Source organism: Scyliorhinus canicula, chromosome 5, assembly GCF_902713615.1.
Source record: "Scyliorhinus canicula chromosome 5, sScyCan1.1, whole genome shotgun sequence".
Taxonomy (NCBI): domain Eukaryota; kingdom Metazoa; phylum Chordata; class Chondrichthyes; order Carcharhiniformes; family Scyliorhinidae; genus Scyliorhinus; species Scyliorhinus canicula.
This window is the reverse complement of record NC_052150.1, coordinates 211,212,659-211,233,849: the sequence shown is the minus strand read 5'-3', so window position 1 is coordinate 211,233,849 and position 21,191 is coordinate 211,212,659. Positions and strand designations below refer to the sequence as shown.

The following is a 21,191-nucleotide window of genomic DNA, read 5'->3' as shown; positions in this document are numbered from 1 at the left end:
AGCTAAGTCTATCAAAGGGAAGTGAGTAGCTAAAGTGATTGCTTGTCCCTTGGAAGATGAGGCTAGGGAGTTATTGGTGGGGAACACAGAAATGGCAGACATTAAATCAATATTTTGCTTCAGTTTTCACAGTGGAGGACACTAGTATCATCCCAATAGGAACAGGTTATGCAGAGGTAATAGAAAGGGAGGAACTTAGAACAATCATCATTAATAGGGAAATAGTACTAAACAAACTATTGGGATTGAAGACAGACAAGTCCCTAGGGCCTGATGACCGACATCCTTGGGTCTTAAAGAATGTGGCAGCGGAGATAGTGGATTCAATTCCCTGGATGCGGGAAAGGTTCTTGTGGATTGGAAAAATGCTAATGTAACGCCTTATTCAAAAATGGAGGGAGGCAGAAAGTAGGAAACTATAGACCAGTTAGTTTAACATGTCATTGGGAAATTGTTAGATTCCATTATTAAGGAAGAAATACCAGGACATTTGGAAAGTCAAAACACAATCCATCAGTCAGCATGATTTTATGAAGCGTAAATTGTGTTTTGACTAATTTGCTTGAGTTCTTTGAAGATATAACAAGCCAGTGAGGATCCTGTAGATTTATATAACTGGACTTCCAGAAGGCATTTGATAAGGTGCCGCACTAAAGGTTAATACACATAGGAATAGGGGTAATTCATTAGCTTGGATAGACTTGCTAACCGATAGAAGGCAGGGAATCGGGATAAATGGGTATTTTTCTAATTGACAAGATGTAACTAGTGGGGTGCCACAGGGTTCAGTCCTCAGGCTGATATACACAAATGACTTGGAGGGATAAAAGGTACTATAATAAAATTTGTACATGAAACTAAAATAGGTGGGAATAAACGAGGAAATAATAAATTTACAGATGGATATAGAGTCATAGAGATTTAACGCATGAAAACAGGCCCTTCGGATGAATGTGTCCATGCCGCCCAGTTTTCACCACTAAGCTAGTCTCAATTGCCCACAATTGGCCCATACCTCTCTATACCCTGCTTTCCCATATAGCTGTCTGAATGCTTTCTAAAAGACAAAATTGCACTCACCTCTACTACTGTCTCTGGCAGCTCGTTCCAGACACTCACCACCCTCTGTGTGAAAAAATAACCCCTCCACACTCTTTTGTATCTCTCCCCTCTCACCTTAAACCTATGCCCTCTAGTTTTAGACTCCTCTACCTTTGGGAAAAGATGTTGACTATCTACCTTATCTATGCCCCTCATTATTTTATAGACCTCTATAAGATCATCTGTAAGCCTCCTATGCTCCATGGAAAGAAGTCCCAGTCTATCCAGCCTCTCTTTATAACTCAAACCATCAAGTCTCAGTAGCATCCTGATAAATCTTTTCTGCACTCTTTCTAGTTTAATAATATCCTTTCTATAATAGGGTGACCAGAACTGTACACAGTTTTCCCAAGTGTGGCCTTACTAATGTCATATACAACTTCAGCAAGACGTCCAAACTCCTGTATTCAATACTCTGACCAATGAAACCAAGCACGCTGAATGCCTTCTTCACCACCCTGTCCACCTGTGCCTCCACTTTCAGGGAGCTATGAACCTGTACTCCTAGATCTTTGTTCTATAACTCTCCCCAACACCTTAACACTAACTGAGTAGGTCCTGCCCTGATTTGATCTACCAAAATGCATCACCTCACATTTATCTAAATTAAACTCCATCTGCCATTCATCGGCCCACTGGCTCAATTGATCAGGATCCCGTTGCAATCCTAGATAACCATCACTGTCCACTATGCCACAAATCTTGGTGTCATCGGCAAGTTTACTAACCATGCCTCCTAAATTCTCATCCAAATCATTAATTTAAGTAACAAGTAACAGTGGACCCAGCACTGATACCTGAGGCACACCGCTGGTCACAGGCCTCAAGTTTGAAAAACAAACTTGTGTTGTCAAGCCAATATTATATCTAATTAGCTACCTCGCCCTGGATCGGGGCTGGTTTAGCACAGTGGGATAAACAGCTGACTTGTAATGCAGAACAAGGCCAGCTGCGCTGGTTCAATTCCTGTACTGACCTCCCTGAACAGGCGCTGGAATGTGGCGACTAGGGGCTTTTCACAGTAACTTAATTGAAGCCTGCTTGTGACAATAACCGATTTTCATTTTCATTTCATCTCGTGAGATTTAACCTTATGCAACAACCTACCATGTAGTACCTTGTCAAAGCCCATGTAGACAATGTCGACTGCACTGCCCTCATCGACCTTTTTGGTTGCCCCTTCAAAAAACTCAATCAAATTTGTGAGACATGATTTTTCACTCTCAAAGCTATGCTGACTGTCCCTAATCAGTCCTTGCCTCTCTAAATGCCTGTAGATCCTGTCTCTCAGAATATCTTCCACCAACTTACCCACCACAGACATTAGGCTCACCGGTCTGTAGTTCCCAGGCTTTTCCCTGTTGTCCTTCTTGAACGAAGGCACAACATTTGCTACCCTCCAGTCTTCAGGCACCTCACCGGCGGCTATCGACGATTGAAATATCAAGATATCAATATCAAGATAGGTTAGGTGAGTGGGCCAAAATGTGGCAGATGGAGTCTACCGTGGATAAGTGTGAGGTTATCCATTTTGGTCCAAATGGTGAAGCAGGTAATAAGGCCTTTTCTGGGGATATTGGCCGTTATAACTAAAGGAATAGAGTATAAAACAGGGAAGTGTTGCTGTAACCATATACGCCACTGATAAGACCGCACCTGGAGTATTGTGTACAGTTTTGGTCCCCTTATTTGAGGAGGAATGCAGTTGCATTGGAGGCGGTCCAGAGGAGTTCACTAGATTGATTCCAGATGTTTGCCTTTTGACCGGTTTAGCACAGTGGGCTAAACAGCTGGCTTTTAAAGCAGACCAAGGCCCGCAGCGTGGGTTCAATTCCCGTACCGGCCTCCCCGAACAGGCGGCAGAATGTGGCGACTAGGGGCTTTTCACAGTAACTTCATTGAAGCCTACTTGTAACAATAAGTGATGATTATTATTATTGAAGGAAGATTGTGCAGTTTAGGCTTATAATCTCAAATTTAGAAGAATGAGAGATCTAATTAAAATATGATGTGGAGATGCCGACGTTGGACTGGGGTGGACACAGTAAGAAATCTTACAACACCAGGTTAAAATCCAATAGGTTTGTTTCGAATCACTAGCTTTTGGGGCACAGCTCCTTCCTCAGGTGAGTGAAGAGGGGGGGTTCCACAACCACATATACAGACCAGAGTCTACAGACCAGGAACCCGCCTCTTCACTCACCTGATGAAGGAGCTGCGACACTACATAAAGACAGGGTGCCGGCTCCACGTGTATACTGATGATATCCCAGTTTGGCATCGCCGTCGAGTCTCACGACCCCTCCACCGCCTCCGTTGTCAGACCGTTTGTCCGACCACGTGTCTTGGATGAGCTGGAATTTCCTGCAGTTAGGAGGACCAAAGCCTTTGCCTTTGAACTCCCCGAGTTTCCAATTCTATTTTTATTTTTAAAAATAAATTTAGAACACACAATTATTCTTTTTTCCTCAATTAAGGGGCAAGTTAACATGGCCAATCCATGCTAACCTGCGCATCTTTGGGTTGTGGGGATGAGGCCCATGCAAACACGGGCGAGTTTCCACTTCTGGCCCCTGTGTCAGGATGAATCAGTCTGATCACGACCTCAGCATCTTATCGGAGGATTTTGTGAGCGGTGCTATTAAAATAGGATTAGATTTCAGTCAGTCGTCAGAGCAGTGAAATGATGGGATTTAGAATACCGTGTACATTTATTGTACTGTGCCTTAGGCTTTTCAAAATATCTGTGTGAAGACACAATTGGTGGCAACAGAGCTGAATATACAGGATAACCATCGGGGAATCAAAAACTCCAATTAGAAAGAAAAGCAAGTAAATACCTGCATTTTACGGAGCGACTTATAATTGATTAAGTCCAGGGTTATAAATGAGTCTTGTCAATCTTCTCTGGAGTATTCCGTTCTCAAAAGCGATTTAAAAAAAGGGAAGACTTGCATTTATATAGCGCCTTTTACAGGCTGCCCACAAGCCCTACGTGTGACTTCAGACCCACAGCAATGTGGTTGACTCTTAACTGCTCCTCTGAAATGGCCCAGCAAGCCACTCAATTCAAAGGCAATTAGGGATGGGCAACAAACGCTGGCCCAGCCAGCGACACTCAAATCCCATGGAAGAATAAAAAAATGGAAGGATGACCACTGTTTTACAGAAACTTAAATAATTTGTGGCATTGGCGGAGGCCTTTCAGCCTATCATGTCTGTGTTCGCCAAGAAAGAATGATTGAACCTAGTCGCATTTTCCATCTCCAATTCTTCTTCCAATTACTTTAAAACCCTTGCCCCCTGTTATTGACCTCTCTACAAAGATAACTTGGTCCCTCCAATTCCCTCTAGCTCGCACTCTCATCATTTTGTACACACTACCTCAGCATCCACTGTTCTAAGGAAAACAATCCCAGCTTTTGTCAGAGCCAAGATTCTCCAGCCCTGGCAACATCCTTAGAAGTCCCCTCAGTACAATCTCTACTGCAATCTCACCCTTCCTGTAATGCGCTAACCTGAACAGTACTCTAGATGTCGCCGAACAAATGTTTAGAAAGTTCTAACATGACCTCCCTATTCTAAAGTTCTATGGCGCTTTTAAATTAAATAAAGTATCCTGGATGCCTTTTTAACCACTTTACCTGGCTGAATCATGTGAGAGCCCCAAATTGGCACGTCCAGGGTAACATGGGGCACTATTGGGTGCCAGGCTGGCACTGTCTGGGGCTGGGCTTAACATAGAACATAGAACGATACAGCGCAGTACAGGCCCTTCGGCCCTCGATGTTGCACCGACATGGAAAAAAACTAAAGGCCATCTAACCTACACTATGCCCCTATCATCCATATGCTTATCCAATAAACTTTTAAATGCCCTCAATGTTGGCGAGTTCACTACTGCAACATGACCTCATGGCTCCGGAACTCAATCCCTCTACCAATAAAGGCCAACACACCATAGGCCTTCTTCACAACCCTATCAACCTGGGTGGCAACTTTGGGCTTGTGGGAGACTTACCAATTAGAGAGAGAGAGAGAGAGAGAGAGAGAGAGAGAGAGAGAGGGGGGGGGGGGGGGGGGGGGGGGGGGGGGGGGAGAAGAGAAAGAGATTGATCAAAATGGCGCCCCGATCAGCAAACAGCCGCCCCTGCTGGCGAGATCACCTCACCATCAGGAAATCTCTCTAAGCATAGCCTCGGCGGGGAGAAACTCCCCAAAGCCCCAAAAAAATATTCAACATGCCGTTGAATAGAGTGTTGCTCGGAGCTGTTGCCACGGAGAAATACTCCGCTAAGTAGGCATGACAGCAGACTTAGTTTTAAGGCCGCTGAATCGTGCCCTATGTTGAAAACTGAGACAACCCATTACTCAGACCCTTAATATGTTGAAAAAAAGAGTCATGTTGCCAAAGCTTTTCAACCTGGACTCATCAGTACAAATGCAAGGATACATTTCACAACAGCTTATGCTACAGGCAAAGAGAGTGCTGATTGGTTGGCAAATCAGCTCTGAAAGTTTGAGGCAGAATTTAATGGGGAAACTACAGACTCCTCAAACCCCTGGGTAATTGAAAAAATGCTGAAGGCTTGAACGTGTTCCTTTAGTTTCGCAACCAATCAGCATTGTTTTCCCTTGTACTATAAATTATTGTGATCTTTTGATCACAGCTAGTGGCATTGAAGTTGATTAATTAGGGAGGCACAGTGGGTAGCACTGTTGCTTCACAGCACCAGGGACCCGGGTTCGAATCTGAACTCAGCTGACTGTGTGGAGCTTGTACGTTCACCCAGTGTCTGCTTGGGTTTCCTCCCATGGTCCAAAGATGCGCAGGTTAGGTGGATTGGCCGTGCTAAATTGCCCCTTAGGATGGGATTACAGGCGTGGGTCAGGGGATTGGGCCTAGGTAGGGTAGTCTTTCGAAAGGATCGGTGCAGACTCGATGGGCTAAATGGCCTCCTTCTGCCCTGTAGCGATTATATTATTTTATGAACATGTTCTCCAATTATTTTGAACCACTTTCACTTGATATACTCTGACCCGACTCTCCAGATGATGGCTCGCCATCACCGTTTCAAGGGTAAATAGGGATCAAATGCTGGCCAAGCCAGCGGCGCTCACATCCTGGGAAAGAGTAAAAATGATCCTCCTCCCGCAGTCCTCTTTTCTTGTCCTGTTATTTGCTACTCTTCACTCCTGTCCTTCTCCCGGTCTCCTACCATTCCCACAGAACCGATCTCTTCCTCATATCACGGCATTCCCCTCATTGCATCCATTTTTGTTGTACATTCTTATCCCGATATCCTGCGCCCCATTTCAACTCTCATTATATACATCCTAAATGCACTTTAACCTGTCAGGACCCCTATTCCCTCAGCCTGCCCCACCCTCCCTTAGCTGAATGACACATCTCAATTCCTCCCACCTAATGGTTTCACCAATTGCTCATATTATAGGGAGATCAGTGCTGTGGTGATAATGTCACTGGACAGGGGTTCAAATCCCCCGCATGGCAGGTGGTGAAATGTAAATTCAACTAATAATCTTAAATTGAAAGACTCACCTCAGTAATAGCGACCATTGATTGCTGTAAAGGAAAAGGGAAGGAAATCTGCCATCCTTACCTGGGTCTGGCCTACATGTGACTCCAGCAAAGTGGTTGACTCTTAACTGCTCAATGGCGTAGCAAACCACTCAGTTCAAAGGTCAATCAGGAATGGGAAACAATTACTGGCCTTGTCAACAGCACCCACACCCCAAGAATAAATACATAGTCCAAGCACAGCAACAAGCTGAATGGCCCACTTGAGCCTCCTCCCACCCAACTTCATCGCATCTCATGAACATAACTTTATCTCTCCTGTACCTATCCCTTAAATTTATCAATACCTCAACTACATGTTATGGTAGTCTGTGCAGCATTCTTAATCGTCTTCGGGTCAAGATTTTCCTCTTGAATTCTCTATTGGTTTAATTAGTGACTCATGTATTTATGACCTCCAGCATTGGATCCACCAGCAAGGCCAGAATTTATTGCCAGTCTTTAATTTCCATTCTACCGAGTGGCTTGCTGTGGGCCGGGAGTGACATAGAGGCCAGACAGGGCAAGGATGGCAGATTTCCTTCCCTGAAGGGTATGAGTGAACCGCATGGGTTTTCACAATTGTTGGGTTTCGTGGTCACCACTGCTTATAATTCCAGATTTTATCAACTGAATTTAAATTCCACCATCTGCCATGGTGGGATTTGAACCCGTGTCCCCAGAGAATTAACCTGGACCTTCACATTATTAGTTCAGTGACATAACTACTATTTAACCGGTCTCTCTACCTTGCCAAACCCATTCATTATCTTATAGGCCATTAGGTCATCCCACAACTTTCACTTTGAGAAAAGAGCAGCCGTGTTCAGTATTTCCTTTGGAGTACCTCCTCCTGGTCTGTAAATTAGGGATACGTGCAACACCTAAACACACCACAGATCCCAGCTGCAGCTTTCTGCTACTGTCGCTGTTTTCTAGTTTTCCTAGCTCCAGCCATGAACTTTGTCGCCCAGACCCATTTCGTTGGGTTTAATAGAAACATGAAAAATAGGAGCAGGAGTAGGCCATTCGGCCCTTCGAACCTGCACCACCGTTCAATATGATCAAGGCTGATCATGCAAATTTAAATGGGTCCCTTTCCTTGCATATGTATGAATTCTCCCCGTTTACAGGGATGGGCCACTCTAGCCAGCAATGCCCACATCCCGTAAATTAATTAAAAAAAATTCAGGCATCAAAGAACTTCAGGGTAATGCCAATTGGTCTCGGAATGGCTGGAATGAGTCTTCGGAGCTCACAAACATCCAAAGAAATTTAAAGTAATTAAAAAATATATATATAGTTATGAGATTTAAATTTGAACATTTTAAATTTGGGGGAGGTGGTGGCATAGTGGTATTGTCACTGGACTAGTGATCCAGAGTAATGCTCTGGGGTTCCAGGTTCAAATCCCGGCACTGCAGATGGTGAAATTTGAATTCAATAAAAATCGGGATTAAAAGTCTAAGGGTGGCCATGAAACCATTGTCGAATGTCGTAAAATCCCATTTGATTCACTAACGTCCTTTAGGGAAGGAATTCTGTCATCCTTACCTGGTCAGGCATGCGTGTGACTCCAGACCCACAGCAATGTGGTTGACTCTTAACTTCCCTGGAACCTGGAACCCCAGAAGAACCAGGCAACGTGCCTCAATGACTACCGCCCGGTAGCCCTGACGTCAGTTGTAATGAAGTGCTTCAAGAGGCTGATCATGAAGCACATCATCTCCATACTCCCGGAACGCCTTGACCCACTTCAATTCGCATACCGTCGCAACCAGTCCACATCAGACGCCATTTCCCTGGCCCTACACTCATCCCTAGAGCATCTCGAAAACAAGGACTCCTACATCAGACTCCTATTTATTGACTACAGCTCCGCCTTCAATACCATAATCCCAGCCAAGCTCATATCAAAGCTCCAAAACCTAGGACTTGGCTCTCCACTCTGCAACTGGATCCTCGATTTTCTGACCAACAGACCACAATCAGTAAGAATGAACACCAACACCTCCTCCACAATAGTCCTCAATACCGGTGCCCCGCAAGGCTGCGTACTTAGCCCCCTACTCTACTCCCTGTACACACACGACTGCGTGGCAAAACTTGGTTCCAACTCCATCTACAAGTTTGCTGACGATATGACCCTTGTGGGCTGGATCTCGAATAATGACGAGTCAGAATACAGGAGGGAGATAAAGAAACTAGTGGAGTGGTGTAACGACAACAATCTCTCCCTCAATGCCAGCAAAACTAAAGAGCTGGTCATTGACTTCAGGAAGCAAAGTACTGTACACACCCCTGTCAGCATCAACTGGGCTGAGGTGGAGATGGTTAGCAGTTTCAAATTCCTAGGGGTGCACATCACCAAAAATCTGTCCTGGTCCACTCAAGTCGACACCATCACCAAGAAAACACAACAGCGCCTATACTTCCTCAGGAAACTAAAGAAATTTGACGTGTCCACATTACCAAACTTTACAGATGCACCATAGAAAGCATCCTATTGGGCTGCATCACAGCCTGGTCTGGCAACTGCTCGGCCCAGGACCGCAAGGAACTTCAGAATCGTGAACCGCCCAGTCCATCACACAAACCTGCCTCCCATCCATGGACTCCATCTACACCTCCCGCTGCCGGGGGAAAGCCGGCAGCATAATCAAGCATCCCTCCCACCTGGCTTACTCACTTTTCCAACTTCTTCCATCGGGCAGGAGATACAGAAGTCTGAGAACACGCACGAACAGACTCAAAAACAGCTTCTTCCCCACTGTCACCAGACTCCTAAATGACCCTCTTATTGATTGACCTCATCCGATGCCAATGCTTATGTAGTTACATTGTATATCTTGTGTTGCCCTATTATGTGTTTTCTTGAATTTTGTTTAATTCCCTTTTCTTCCCATGTACTGAATGATCTGTTGAGCTGCTTGCAGAAAAATACTTTTCACTGTACCTCGGTACACGTGACAATAAACAAATACAATCCAATCCAATCCCTTCAAGGACAGTTAGGGATGGGCAATAAATGCTGGCACAGCCTGCAGAGAGGCTGGTTTAGCTCAGTGGGCTAGACAACTGGTTTGTGATGCAGAACAAGGCCAGCAGCGTGGGTTCAGCTGCGAATTCTAAATTCTCCCTTCGTGTACCCGAACAGGCACCGGAATGTGGCGACGAGGGGCATTTCACTGTAACTTCATTGCAGTGTTAATGTAAGCCTACTTGTGACAATAAAAGATTATTTATTTATGTATTTGTGGCGCCCATGTCCCATGAACGAATAAAAACAAAATGCTTCAATTGAACGTCTGCAAATGGAGAGCAGCCAGGTCAGTGGGTGGATGCACAGAGGCGATCTCGTGAGAGGGGGAAGCTGAGAACCCAAGGTTCCACTGAAACAAATTACTTTCAAGAATTTTAATTCATATAGTAAAGTAAGTAAAAGCTATGTTTAAAAAGTGAAAATGTAAAAAAAGTTAATTAAAAATGATCTTTTCCTTAAAGCTTATACTTATAGGGGCTGGTTTAGCTCACTCAGCTAAATCGCTGGCTTTTAAAGCAGACTAAGCAGGCCAGCAGCACGGTTCGATTCCCGTACCAGCCTCCCCGGACAGGCGCCGGAATGTGGCGACTAGGGGCTTTTCACAGTAACTTCATTGAAGCCTACTCGTGACAATAAGCGATTTTCATTTTCATTTTGGCAGCAATTTCTGTGTGGGGATTCCGTTCTCCAGTATGCGGAAACCTTCACAAAACACTTTGGATCTTACGTTGCAGCAAGTGATTGAAGAACTCCCTGTAAATATTATTCTTTTTAAATGCTGACTACTTACCATTTGGGGGGAAAATATCAAAACAGAGGCCAATCTAACACAGAAATCTGCTTCAGAGTGATCCGCTCAGACAAGTTGAGAAACGCAAGTGTGATCAAAAACTTGACAACAGGAAGTTAAATGGTGCAGACAGGAAATGTGTGTTGATAAAAGATTTTTAATATATTAGAGACACTATTCACTGCCACAGGTGGGAACACTGAATATACAATTATAACCAGGACATTTTATTGAAAAAAAAATCTTCAACTTTGAAGGCTACTTCTGAAGCCAATGATTTGAAATGTTACATTTTTGGAAGTTAGTATTTAAAATCGGTTTCCATCGGCCCATATTAACGTTACCAGTTATAATAACTTTCTCGGGCAAATTGTAGCTTTTGGTTACAAGCACTGCTGCTTTTCAAAAATAAGGGCCTTTGAACCAATATTTTCATGAAAGGGATTTAAACGTTTTGTTAACTGCGCTTTTCAACCATGGTTTTGGTCTAAGAGATGATGCGTCCACCGGACAGGAGGGCCATGGAGATTGAAGGTGGAGAGCGAGATGGATTAGATAACAGAGCTCGAAAGCCGTGATGTGGAGATGGCGGACTGGTGTGGGCACAGTAAGAAGTCTTACAGCACCAGGTTAAAGTCCAACAGGTTTGTTTCAAATCACTAGCTTTCGAAGCACAGCACCTTTATCAAGGTGAATTCACCTGATGAAGGAGCTGCGCTCTGAAAGCTAGTGCTTCGAAACAAACCTGTTGGACTTTAACCTGGTATTGTACTGCTTCTTACGGAGCTAGAAAGGTCATTATGTGTCACTGCGCTCCTTCTGCACTGAAATAGGTCAGAAAGGACCCGTGTTAAACAAATGAACATCGCTTACATTGAACAGCTTTGCAGTGAATCTTTTTTTAACTTGAGCAGTTCAGGCGAAACTTCCTGAAAAACAGGTTATGAAATACATATAGAAACAGAATGCTGTTCAATTTTTCAACTGGAATGTTCAAAATTGAACTTAGTAGGAGCAATCTCCACCATAAAAAATGCTCCAGCATTTCTGACATTTTTTGCTCCAGACGCGGGTATATATGTCAAGGGCATATCCTGCTCTCGCCTACATGTACAAAGAAAATGTACACCGAGAAAGAGGTTTCAAGGAGAAGTACGGATTACCCTCTTCCCCCTGACAAATCAGGCCAAAACCAGCTGGAGAATTCCCACTGAAAATAATAAAAATCCTCCACGTTAGGAGGGCTAAACCCCCATCGGGTCAGACCACAATCAAAGGGTTAACTTAGATTTGTTCATTAGGACGGCTGATGAATAAGACTTCAGTTAACCAGAACAAGAACAATTAGCAGTAGTAAAATAAAAGGACACTCTCCCATGTGCGGGATCGCGAGTGTCTCCAGTGCTCCTTCTTTAGGAATGAATGCTCAAGGGTTAAAGAAACTGGACCCCGCCATCTGTAATAATAAAAGAGCACCTGGTCACAGTAATGTTCCTTGGCTGAAGAGACACAACAGCAAATTCTTGCTTATTGTCCCTGATGGCGTTCTTTGAGAAAATAAACCTACGCTTGACCAGCTTTTGCCATGATTTACAGAGGTACGGTTTGTATTCTGCAACCGCAGCGAGAGGCGGCTGCCAGGCTGCAGTGGCAGCTTCGTCTGGCCTACCTGCCCCAGGCACTGGCCCACGCATCAGGGCTTGCGTAGTTGCGAGTAGCACCAGCCGGTATTCGTCCAGCAGCCTCTCCAGGCACTCGACGCAGCGTCGGAGATTGGCTTCCTGCTGGCTGACGCTCTCCCCGCCATTGAGTCGGTCGATCCAGTAGAAGGCCGACATGCTGTCCACGATGAGCAGGCAGAGGGCCGGGTGACTGCAAACCATGGTTTCCAGCGAGTGAAGCAGGAGCAGCAGCTGGGTACTGCTGCTGCAGTGCACGAGGAACAGGCGCCCCAGGCACCCTTTAACTAATTCCTCTGTGCTCTGCACCAAGCGATGCTCCAGAATAGCGACCAGGCGGAGCATGTCGAAGTGGTAATCTGTGTCGATGAAAAGAACCTCCACCTGAAGACCACCGGCTGATTCTGGGAGGATGCACAATGCCACCAGGTGATAAAGCATTTCTGTCTTTCCTGCTCCCTCTGGACCGTGGAACTCCACGGTGTCGCCTGTAAGGAGACAGAAACAAAAATCAGCGGCAAACTTCAAAAACCACAAAGGTATGACTTTTCTAAAACTTTGTCCTCAAACAAGAAACATTTGCTCTTACTGACTGATCCCACAGTGATTATCCACAAATTCAAAATCCCAAGATCAAACATCAAAGTGGAAGCACTTTGACATGTCCACACATTTATTTAAAAACTGTAATTAAGGTGGTTTCATTAATTACAGTCCCATTATTTTTTCGAATGTACAAAGGCTCTTAACATTGTCTGATTGCCTTACATTTAATAGCATAAAACTCATAATAACCATACTGATTGCTCCAATCTGCAGCATTCTCAATGGTTCAGCTTGTTAAGACACCAGAACCACAAAGCCATGAGGTAGAATCTGGGTTTGATCGAGGTATTTGAATGTAGCCGAAGCAAAGTACAGGGGTGACAAATGCGCTGTGCCCCAAGGTTAAGATGGAATGACTTTCTGCTCCAGTAATCTCCACAGACACAGCAATGTTGGATGAAGACTTGACCAAGTTTGGTTACCATACCCTCAACATCGTACCGACATTCACATGTGAAGTTTAGCCCCATGTCTGAAATGCTGGTGGTTGTCTTGCACCTAACGAACAATGCTCCAGGCCAGCATTGACAATCTCACAGACAGAATAAAATGGTCAAGTCTGCATCCCCTCAGGGCAGCACTGTGGCACAGTGGGTTAGTCCTGAAGCCTCACGGCGCCGAGGTCCCAGGCTCGATCCTGGCTCTGGGTCACTATCCGTGTGGAGTTTGCACATTCTCCCCGTGTTTGCATGGGTTTCGCCCCCACAACCCAAAAGATGTGCAGGCTAGGTGGATTGGCCACGCTGAATTGCCGCTTAATTTGGAAAAAATTAACTGGGTACTCTAAATTTATTTTTGAAAAACTCTGCATCCCCTCCCCCAACAATCGTTTAAAAATCTAAAATCTACTTTGGTTACGCTCGCTTCCTGAAGCTGCTACTTCAACCTGTGCGGGATATTCACCTCAGATTTCATACAGCCAGCTAGCAGGATTTCAGACAAAATAGCTACGGTACGGACCAGCGATTTAGTGCTTATCAGCCAGGAGGTTTCATAATGCAAAGCTCCCTCCCCACCGAACTGTCACAGTGAGAAGCTGTGCCATTTGCATCAACACACATTAAACACGATCCAATCAGGCGATTGTGAAACAGGCAACCTGGGGAAGCTACACACGAGAGAAGATCTTTGTGGGTTACCAAGGAAACAAGCCCCTGCCTTGCAGCAGGTGGAACTCCCCATTGCCTCCCAGTTTGAGCTATCGAGCACATCAGATCTTTGGACCAATCAAAGCCAAATGTAAATTGGGGGTAAGAGGAAAGAACAAGCGTATGATTAGCATTTTCCATTACCTCAGGATGTCCCAAAGAGCTTGACAGCCAATGAAATATTTTCAAAGTATACCCACTGTTGTGGTGCAGGTTATCAAGACACCCAAATAACACATAGCAAGCTCTCTGCCAGCTAAAGTGAGATTAACGACCAGACTGTGGCCTAGAAATTCAATCATGCTTCCCCGCAGTTTACAGGCAAGGGGGGGGGGGGGGGGGGGGCAAACATGGTGGGTGCTGTGTGCACACTCGATTGTGCGGGATACATGCTGTTGACCATACTGAATTGAGCTCCAATTTAGATGTCCAGGATGCTGGGTAAAAGTGCGGGAAAGGTCCATTTTGAAGTGCTCATTGTAGGATTCTTTTGTGAATTGGACTAATGCACTGCCTAACTCACCTTGTGAGGCACACTCTCCACAAATCACGGTGCGAACAAGCATCAAGGAACTTGCTCAGTGCTGTTTGAAAGGCTCACCTGCATATAAACAGGCCATCACCGAGCCAACAGCAGAGGACTCTGGATTGGACCTCCCATGAAGACAGTGGACAGCGCTGAACCGGATCTGCACAGCACATCGCCCACGTGGCCACCTGCTCTACAAGTGGAAGGTGTGTGATACCCTAAAGCATTTAAGACCCACACTATAGAACTTTAGTGAGATCAGTTGCGTGAGGCACTTCATTTCTCCATCTGGCACCTCAGGAGGCTATCGAATGGGTGGCCAAAATAAATGTCTGGGAGTGCCCATATCCATAGGTTCCTCTCCAAGATGCACATCATGCTGACTTGAAACTGTGTCACTCTGTTCCTCCATGGTGGCTGGGCCGACATTTTGTACCTCGCTTGCTAACATTATAGGTGGTACCTGCACCACACTGACTAGCAATTCAAGAAGGCAGCTCACCACCACATTTCCAAAGGCAATATGGATGGATAATAAATGCCGGTTTTGCCAGTGACACTCGCATCCCATGAATAAAGAAAACAAATCCCATTAAAAGTTTGTTACCATCCAACGATAATGGTGTTTGTCGGTTTGATTAATTGATCAGCTCGTTCATGCCCACTACAGAACGATTCACCATCGGCGGGATTCAAGTCTGATACCCCAGAGCATTGCCCTCGGTTTGTGGATCCGTTCAGTTTGCTCCTGTAGGTTGCTGGTTAAAGTCAGGGAGTTGTTGGTTTCATTTCCTTCCTTTGACGACTGAATTGTGAAAACGGGTTGTTTTGCAGGAGCTGGGCTGCTTTTTGGTCTGCCTTCAAAACTATTTGACACCATTCTGGTTGGTCTGCTAGGTCTGTCTTCGGGGTTGGAAGAGGAGGGAAGCAGTGAAGCAGAGGAAGTCTCCAGGGGGCCCTTTTATCTGGACTTCATCGGGGAACACTGCCTCCCTTCCTTTCACCAGAGGAGACCATCGCTGACCTACATCACCTGCTGCAGCCACAAAGCAGGGTGTGGACAGCATTGCTTGCGGCTGGCAAGGTCACCGTGGCCCTTAACATTTAGAAAGAGAGGTTCCTTCCAAGCTCGAGCAACATGCCCTAGTTTGTTGAGTACTATGAACGAGACCATGAAGCTTTGCCTGCATTGTAAGTTCCTCTCAGGATGCCACAGACTGACCCGTGCATATTCTTTCCCCTTCAGCATCTTACTGAGGAGAAACGGATTCCACTCCACCAATGTGACGGCTTGTTTCCCGGCAGCAGTCGCGATTCATTCGTCCTGTGCCGCTTCTCTGTGCCGCACTTATTCCCAGCAGCCCGTCAGGTCAGCTGGATTCTGGGCTGGGGGGAGGTGACCTGTCATGGGATCTCCCTTTAAGAAAGGTTGTTGTCTTATCACATGGCTTCAGTGATGTCATTGTGTGGGTGGAGCTGGGCTGTGGCTCTTTGAGCTGTTTTTTACTTTCGCTTTCAGTTTTGACTGCTGTGGACCCAGACAGGAGAAAGAAATGTTTTGGCATGTCTCTCTCTCTCTCGAGTTTCATTTTAAATATCTGTTGCAGTAAAAATCCCCTTAGTGCTGGCGTTTAAGATATGGTTTTCTTTCTGGAAGGGTTTAAACCTGGTGAGACGGGGTCAGAATCTCAGGAAAAGCCAGTCTTATTCAAGTGAGAATGCAGAGTGCTGGGCCACGGCCATAAGCTTATGTTGATTAAAATGTCTGTGAAGACTGTTGAATAACACCTAAAGGGTAGACTCTTGTGCTCACCCTAGCCAAATTCAACATAAAACGTTGTAGGTCAGGTGAGTTTTTAACCCCTGGCCCACAACAGACTGAAGATTAACTTCTTCACACATGGCCTCATGACACCTTCAGCGAACTGGGAATCGGTGGAGTGGGCAGAAACGGCGCAGTGGAGTGGCGGGAACCATTCCAGCGTCGGGTCGCCCCAAAGGTGAAGAATCCTCCGCACCTTCAGGGGCTAAGACGGCGCCAGAGTGATTTGCACCCCGCCGGCCGGCGTGGAAGGCCTTGGGCGGGATTCTCCGGGAATTGGTGGGGCAGCCAGGAACGGCGCAGTGGAGTGGTGGGAACCATTCAAGCGTCGGATCGCCCCAAAGGTACAGAATCCTCCGCACCTTCAGGTGCTAGGACGGCGCCAGAGTGGTTTGCGCCGCGCTGGCCGACGTGGAAGGCCTTTGGTGCCATGCCAGCCGGGGCCGAAGGGACGCCGCCGGCCGGCGCGGGTCTGCGCATGCACAGGAGCGTCAGCGTCTGCTGACGTAATCCCCGCGCATGCGCAGAGGGATTCACCTTCGCGCCGGCCATTGTGGAGACATACATGGCCGGCGCGTAGGAATAGCGTGCCCCAACGGCACAGGCCCGCCCGCGGATCGGTGGGCCCCGACCGCGGGCCAGGCCATCGTGGGGGCACCTCCCGGGGCCAGATCCCCCCGTGACCCCTCAAGAACCCCGGAGCCCGCCTGCACCGCCAGGTCCCGCCGGTAAGGGACTAACTCCAATTTACGCTGGCGGGACCGGCATAGAAAATGCGGGACTTCGGTCCATCGTGGGCCGGAGAATCGCTAGGGGGGCCGCTGCTAGCGGCCGACGCGGCGCGATTTCCACCCCCGCCAAATCCCCGGTGCCGGAAATTCAGCAGCCGGCTGGGGCTTGATTTACGCCGACCCCCGCCGATTCCCCCACCCGGCAGGGGGGGTCGAAGAATCCCGTCCCAGAGCCGTCAGAAATATCATTGAGCAGGCCACCAAGGTTGCTCAAGCCTTGAGTGGACCGTTCAGCAGGAGCTTTTCACTACAGGCCATACGAAACACCTAGATTTTTGATCGTCCACTAATTTCCTTTGGACTAACGAGAGGCCGACCCTTAGCACCAAGCTGGTCAGCAAGGATGGCACGAGAAGGGCCTGCAGCACTAACAGCAGCATTAAGAGGAACAGCAACATGGACAGTCAGTGCCTCCAACTGTAGCAGCCCCCACACAACCTCCCAGCCAAAATCACTCCCTGTAAACCATTCCTCTCTCCTCTCTTCAATGTGCCAACAATTCTCAGCAGAATTGTCCTTACTCCCACCGTTTTCCATTTCAGCCTTTCGGATTTTGTCCTCCCTTTGCTACAAAGTAAACACTGACACCAACACATAGCTAAAATTAAACATTTTTCAAATCGAACTCCATTTGTCTAATATTTAACTGGAATCATTATGAATCACTTTTGCACAACCTCTTGGTGTCTGGTGTGGTGGTTTGTTTCCATGTCCAACAAAGGGTTTCCTCAGGATCTACACCTTGAGAGGTGGAAGACCGCTGAGCTTTCACCGAGGACGCTTCTGACGGCTGTGGTAAGTGCCCTCGAGCAGCTCGGGGCTTCGAGGAGCCGGCTACAACACCTTAGCACAAAGCAAGGCAGCCTGGTCCAGCTGGCTGGATGGTGCTAACAAGGGCACTGATGGAGTGAGTGGTGAGGGTGTGTGTGTGGGGGGGGCGCGTTGAGGTTGGAGGTGCGAGGAGGGAGCGATTATGTAGAGAGGGCAAGGTTTTCATGTCGACAAGTCCAAAGGTGTGCAGGTCAGGTCAGGTTGCGGGGGAGTGGGCCGAGGTGGAGTGCTCTTTCACAATCGATGGGCCGAATGCCCTCCTTCTGCACTGCGGGAATTCTATGGTTCTAAGTCCACAAGGTGATCAGAGCCATGAACTGAAAGTAAAGCTCTTTTTGCATTAACCAACTCTGCCAGGCTCTTCCCACTTGAAGTGGAGATGGAGGCTGCAGAAGCCAAGAGGTAGAGGATTATTTTCCTCTTGACCCCTCCCTGGAATCAAGTATTCAAAGCAGAAACAGATAACCTTGGAGGATGTGGGGAGGGAATCAAGTTACAGCTCCTGCAGCCAATTTAATCCTCCTTGAGCACCCCACTCATCAGCAACTGGATGTCACCTCCCCTTTGTGACTGTGTTGAAATGGAATCAAACATACATAACTCCCCACTCCCTCCCTCCCACCCGCCATTGCCAAATGGCTTACAGCCAATAAGCAGCACCGGCTGCAACCATTTTCTGTATAGTTAGCCACCGGCACCAATTTCCCGTGTGCCATGCTCCTACATGAACAGGTGCATGCAGTCTGTGCCATGTCACCTATGCGCTAGTGGCAGTTCTCTTGGCCCACCTAACATAATAACAGTGCTTATTGGATTGGCCAGGACACAAAGGGGACTCTCCTGCATTTCTTCGGATAGCGCAGTAGGATCTTTTGTGTGACACTTTATCAGATCCTCGGGGAGACTCGAAGCGCCAACACTATAAAATCCTTTCTGAAATGGAGTCACCTTGATTTGGATTTCTACTTATTGTCACGTGTACCGAGGTACAGTGAAAATAATTTTTTTGCGAGCAGCTCAACAGATCATTAAGTACATGAAAAGAAAATAAGATAAAAAGAAAATACATAATAGGGCAACACAAGGTACACAATGTAACTACATAACACTGGCATCGGATGAAGCATACAGGGTGTAGTGTTAATCAGGTCAGTCCATAAGAGGGTCGTTTAGGAGTCTGGTAATAGCGGGGAAGAAGCTGTTTTTGAGTCTGTTCGTGCGTGTTCTCAGGCTTCTGTATCTCCTGCCCGATGGAAGAAATTGGAAGAGTGAGCAAGCCGGGTGAGAGGGGTCTTTGATTAGGCTGCCCACTTTCCCCAGGCAACGGGATGTGTAGATGGAGTCAATGGATGGGAGGCAGATTCGTGTGATGGACTGGGCTGTGTTCACCACTCTCTGTAGTTTCTGTGATGCAGCCAGATAGGATGCTTTCTATCGTGCATCTGTAAAGGTTGGTAAGAGTTAATGTACACATGCCGGATTTCCTTAGTTTCCTGAGAAAGTATAGGCGCTGTTGTGCTTTCTTGATGGTAGCGTTGACGTGGGTGGACTAAGACAGATTTTTGGAGATATGTAGCCCGAGGAATTTGAAACTGCTAACCATCTTTGCATAGGCAAATGCAGCAGCTCATTTGTATACAGCATGCACCAGAAAAGCAGCAAATTACAATGACCACACGTGAAAAATAAATTGGCTATTCTCCCTAACATGGAGGGCGGATTGCCTCTCTCTCTCTCAAAGCTAAACTGTGGGGACGGGTGGGAGAAAAGGTATAATAATCTTTATTAGTGTAACAAGTAGGCTTACATCAACACTGCAATGAAGTTACTGTGAAAAGCCCTTAGTTGCTACACTCCAGCTCCTGTTCGGGGGCACTGAGGGAGAATTCAGAATGTCCAATTCCCCTCACAGCACGTCTTTCGGGACTTGTGGGAGGAAACCGGAGCACCCGGAGGAAACCCACACAGACACGGGGAGAACGTACAGACTCCGCACAGACAGTGACCCAAGCCGGGAACCGAACTGGGACCCTGTCACTGTGAAGCAACAGTGTTAACCACTGTGCTACTATGCCGCCCATCAGGTGGTGCAGTGGTTAGCATTGCTGCCTCATGGCAATACGGACCCTGGTTCGATTCCAGCCCCGGGTCACTATCGGTGTGGAGTTTGCACATTCTCCCCATGTCTGTGCAGGTCTCACCCCCACAGGCCAAAAAGATGTTCAGCATAGGTGAACTGGCCACGCTAAATTACTCCTTAATTGGAAAAAATTATTGCGTACTCTAAATTAAAAAAAAAAAAATTCTGACAGCAATGGAACAATGGAAAGCAATGCTTTCTATCACTTAAACTGATTTCCAAATTGCCCCAACCACGTTCAATTGCATGGGCTTTAGTTTTGCCGCTTCTGGCAAAAACAGCCCTGGGTGAACATGCAGAAATTTCAATGGGGGACAGAAAACGGCAGCAAAAAAGGGGTTGCTGTGAACTGAAGCATCCCGACTCAAATGCATGCCGTTGCACTCTTACTAAATTTTTAATGGAGGCAATTTGATGGCACCGCTCGGAACAGATTTAAAGAGGTATTTCTCTTTAGAAAAAGCGACACGTGCCAAGGTGCCAGATGTGCAGCAACTGACAGAAACTGAAAAACATTCCTCGATTCTTTCCGACTTGCCCTGCTTCATATTGTGAGTGACGAGCTGGCAAGTGATCTTTTAAAAAAAAAACACATCCACATCCATGACAAGCAGGAGGCAATCAGTCTGGCGCTGGGCATTATGTCACCACTGCTGACAGGGCCAGCATCACCCCAGTTGTTTTATAGTTCGTCGGGGAAAAATAAATAAAGTCAAGCTCCTACCTTCTGCCATCAATTTTTGGAAAGCCGCCGGTGCTGTGGTCGATTTTTGTGTGGTTCTGTTTTTATTGTGGCAAACAAGAGCTGAATTATGGGTTGATTCAGCTTCCATTTGATAACACAAGCAAAGTATCGGGCAGCAGCAGCAGAATAAATTAAGGCAGAAAGAAAATATTTCTCAATAAACTCCGGTCTCTGGATGATGCAGTGAATCAGGACCCAGGGTTTTGAATTCACACCATGACGAGGAGATAGAACTGCTGTCAAGTCTCTGTAGAGATTCGGCACAAAATGAGATTCAGCCAGCCCAGTCCAACGGCCATTAATCAGGAACGCAGGGGACAAAACTGCCGATAACTCAAACATCGAGAAGCCATAAAGGACAGCTGGTGTGAGAAGAGGAGATATC

The 21,191-nt window shown here is 46.6% G+C and overlaps 1 protein-coding gene across 1 annotated transcript; it reads right to left on the bottom strand.

Moving 5' to 3' along the window:
• Positions 1–10,652: 10,652 nt before the first annotated feature.
• xrcc2 (X-ray repair complementing defective repair in Chinese hamster cells 2) lies at positions 10,653–20,909 on the bottom strand. The gene is made up of 2 exons (XM_038798415.1): positions 20,786–20,909; positions 10,653–12,682 (listed from the first exon to the last, which is right to left on the bottom strand). Exons 1-2 carry the CDS (start codon positions 20,892–20,894, stop codon positions 11,949–11,951), a joined length of 843 nt encoding a protein of 280 aa, XP_038654343.1. The 5' UTR covers positions 20,895–20,909; the 3' UTR covers positions 10,653–11,948.
• Between the last annotated feature and the right edge of the window lie 282 nt (positions 20,910–21,191).

Excerpts from the sequence above, each read along its gene's own strand:
- xrcc2 (XM_038798415.1), bottom strand. The coding sequence starts at position 20,894 with ATGGAAGCTGAATCAACCCATAATTCAGCTCTTGTTTGCCACAATAAA. Across the intron at positions 12,683-20,785 it reads CCAAAAATTGATGGCAGAAG|GCGACACCGTGGAGTTCCAC; the intron begins GTAGGAGCTTGA and ends GTCTCCTTACAG.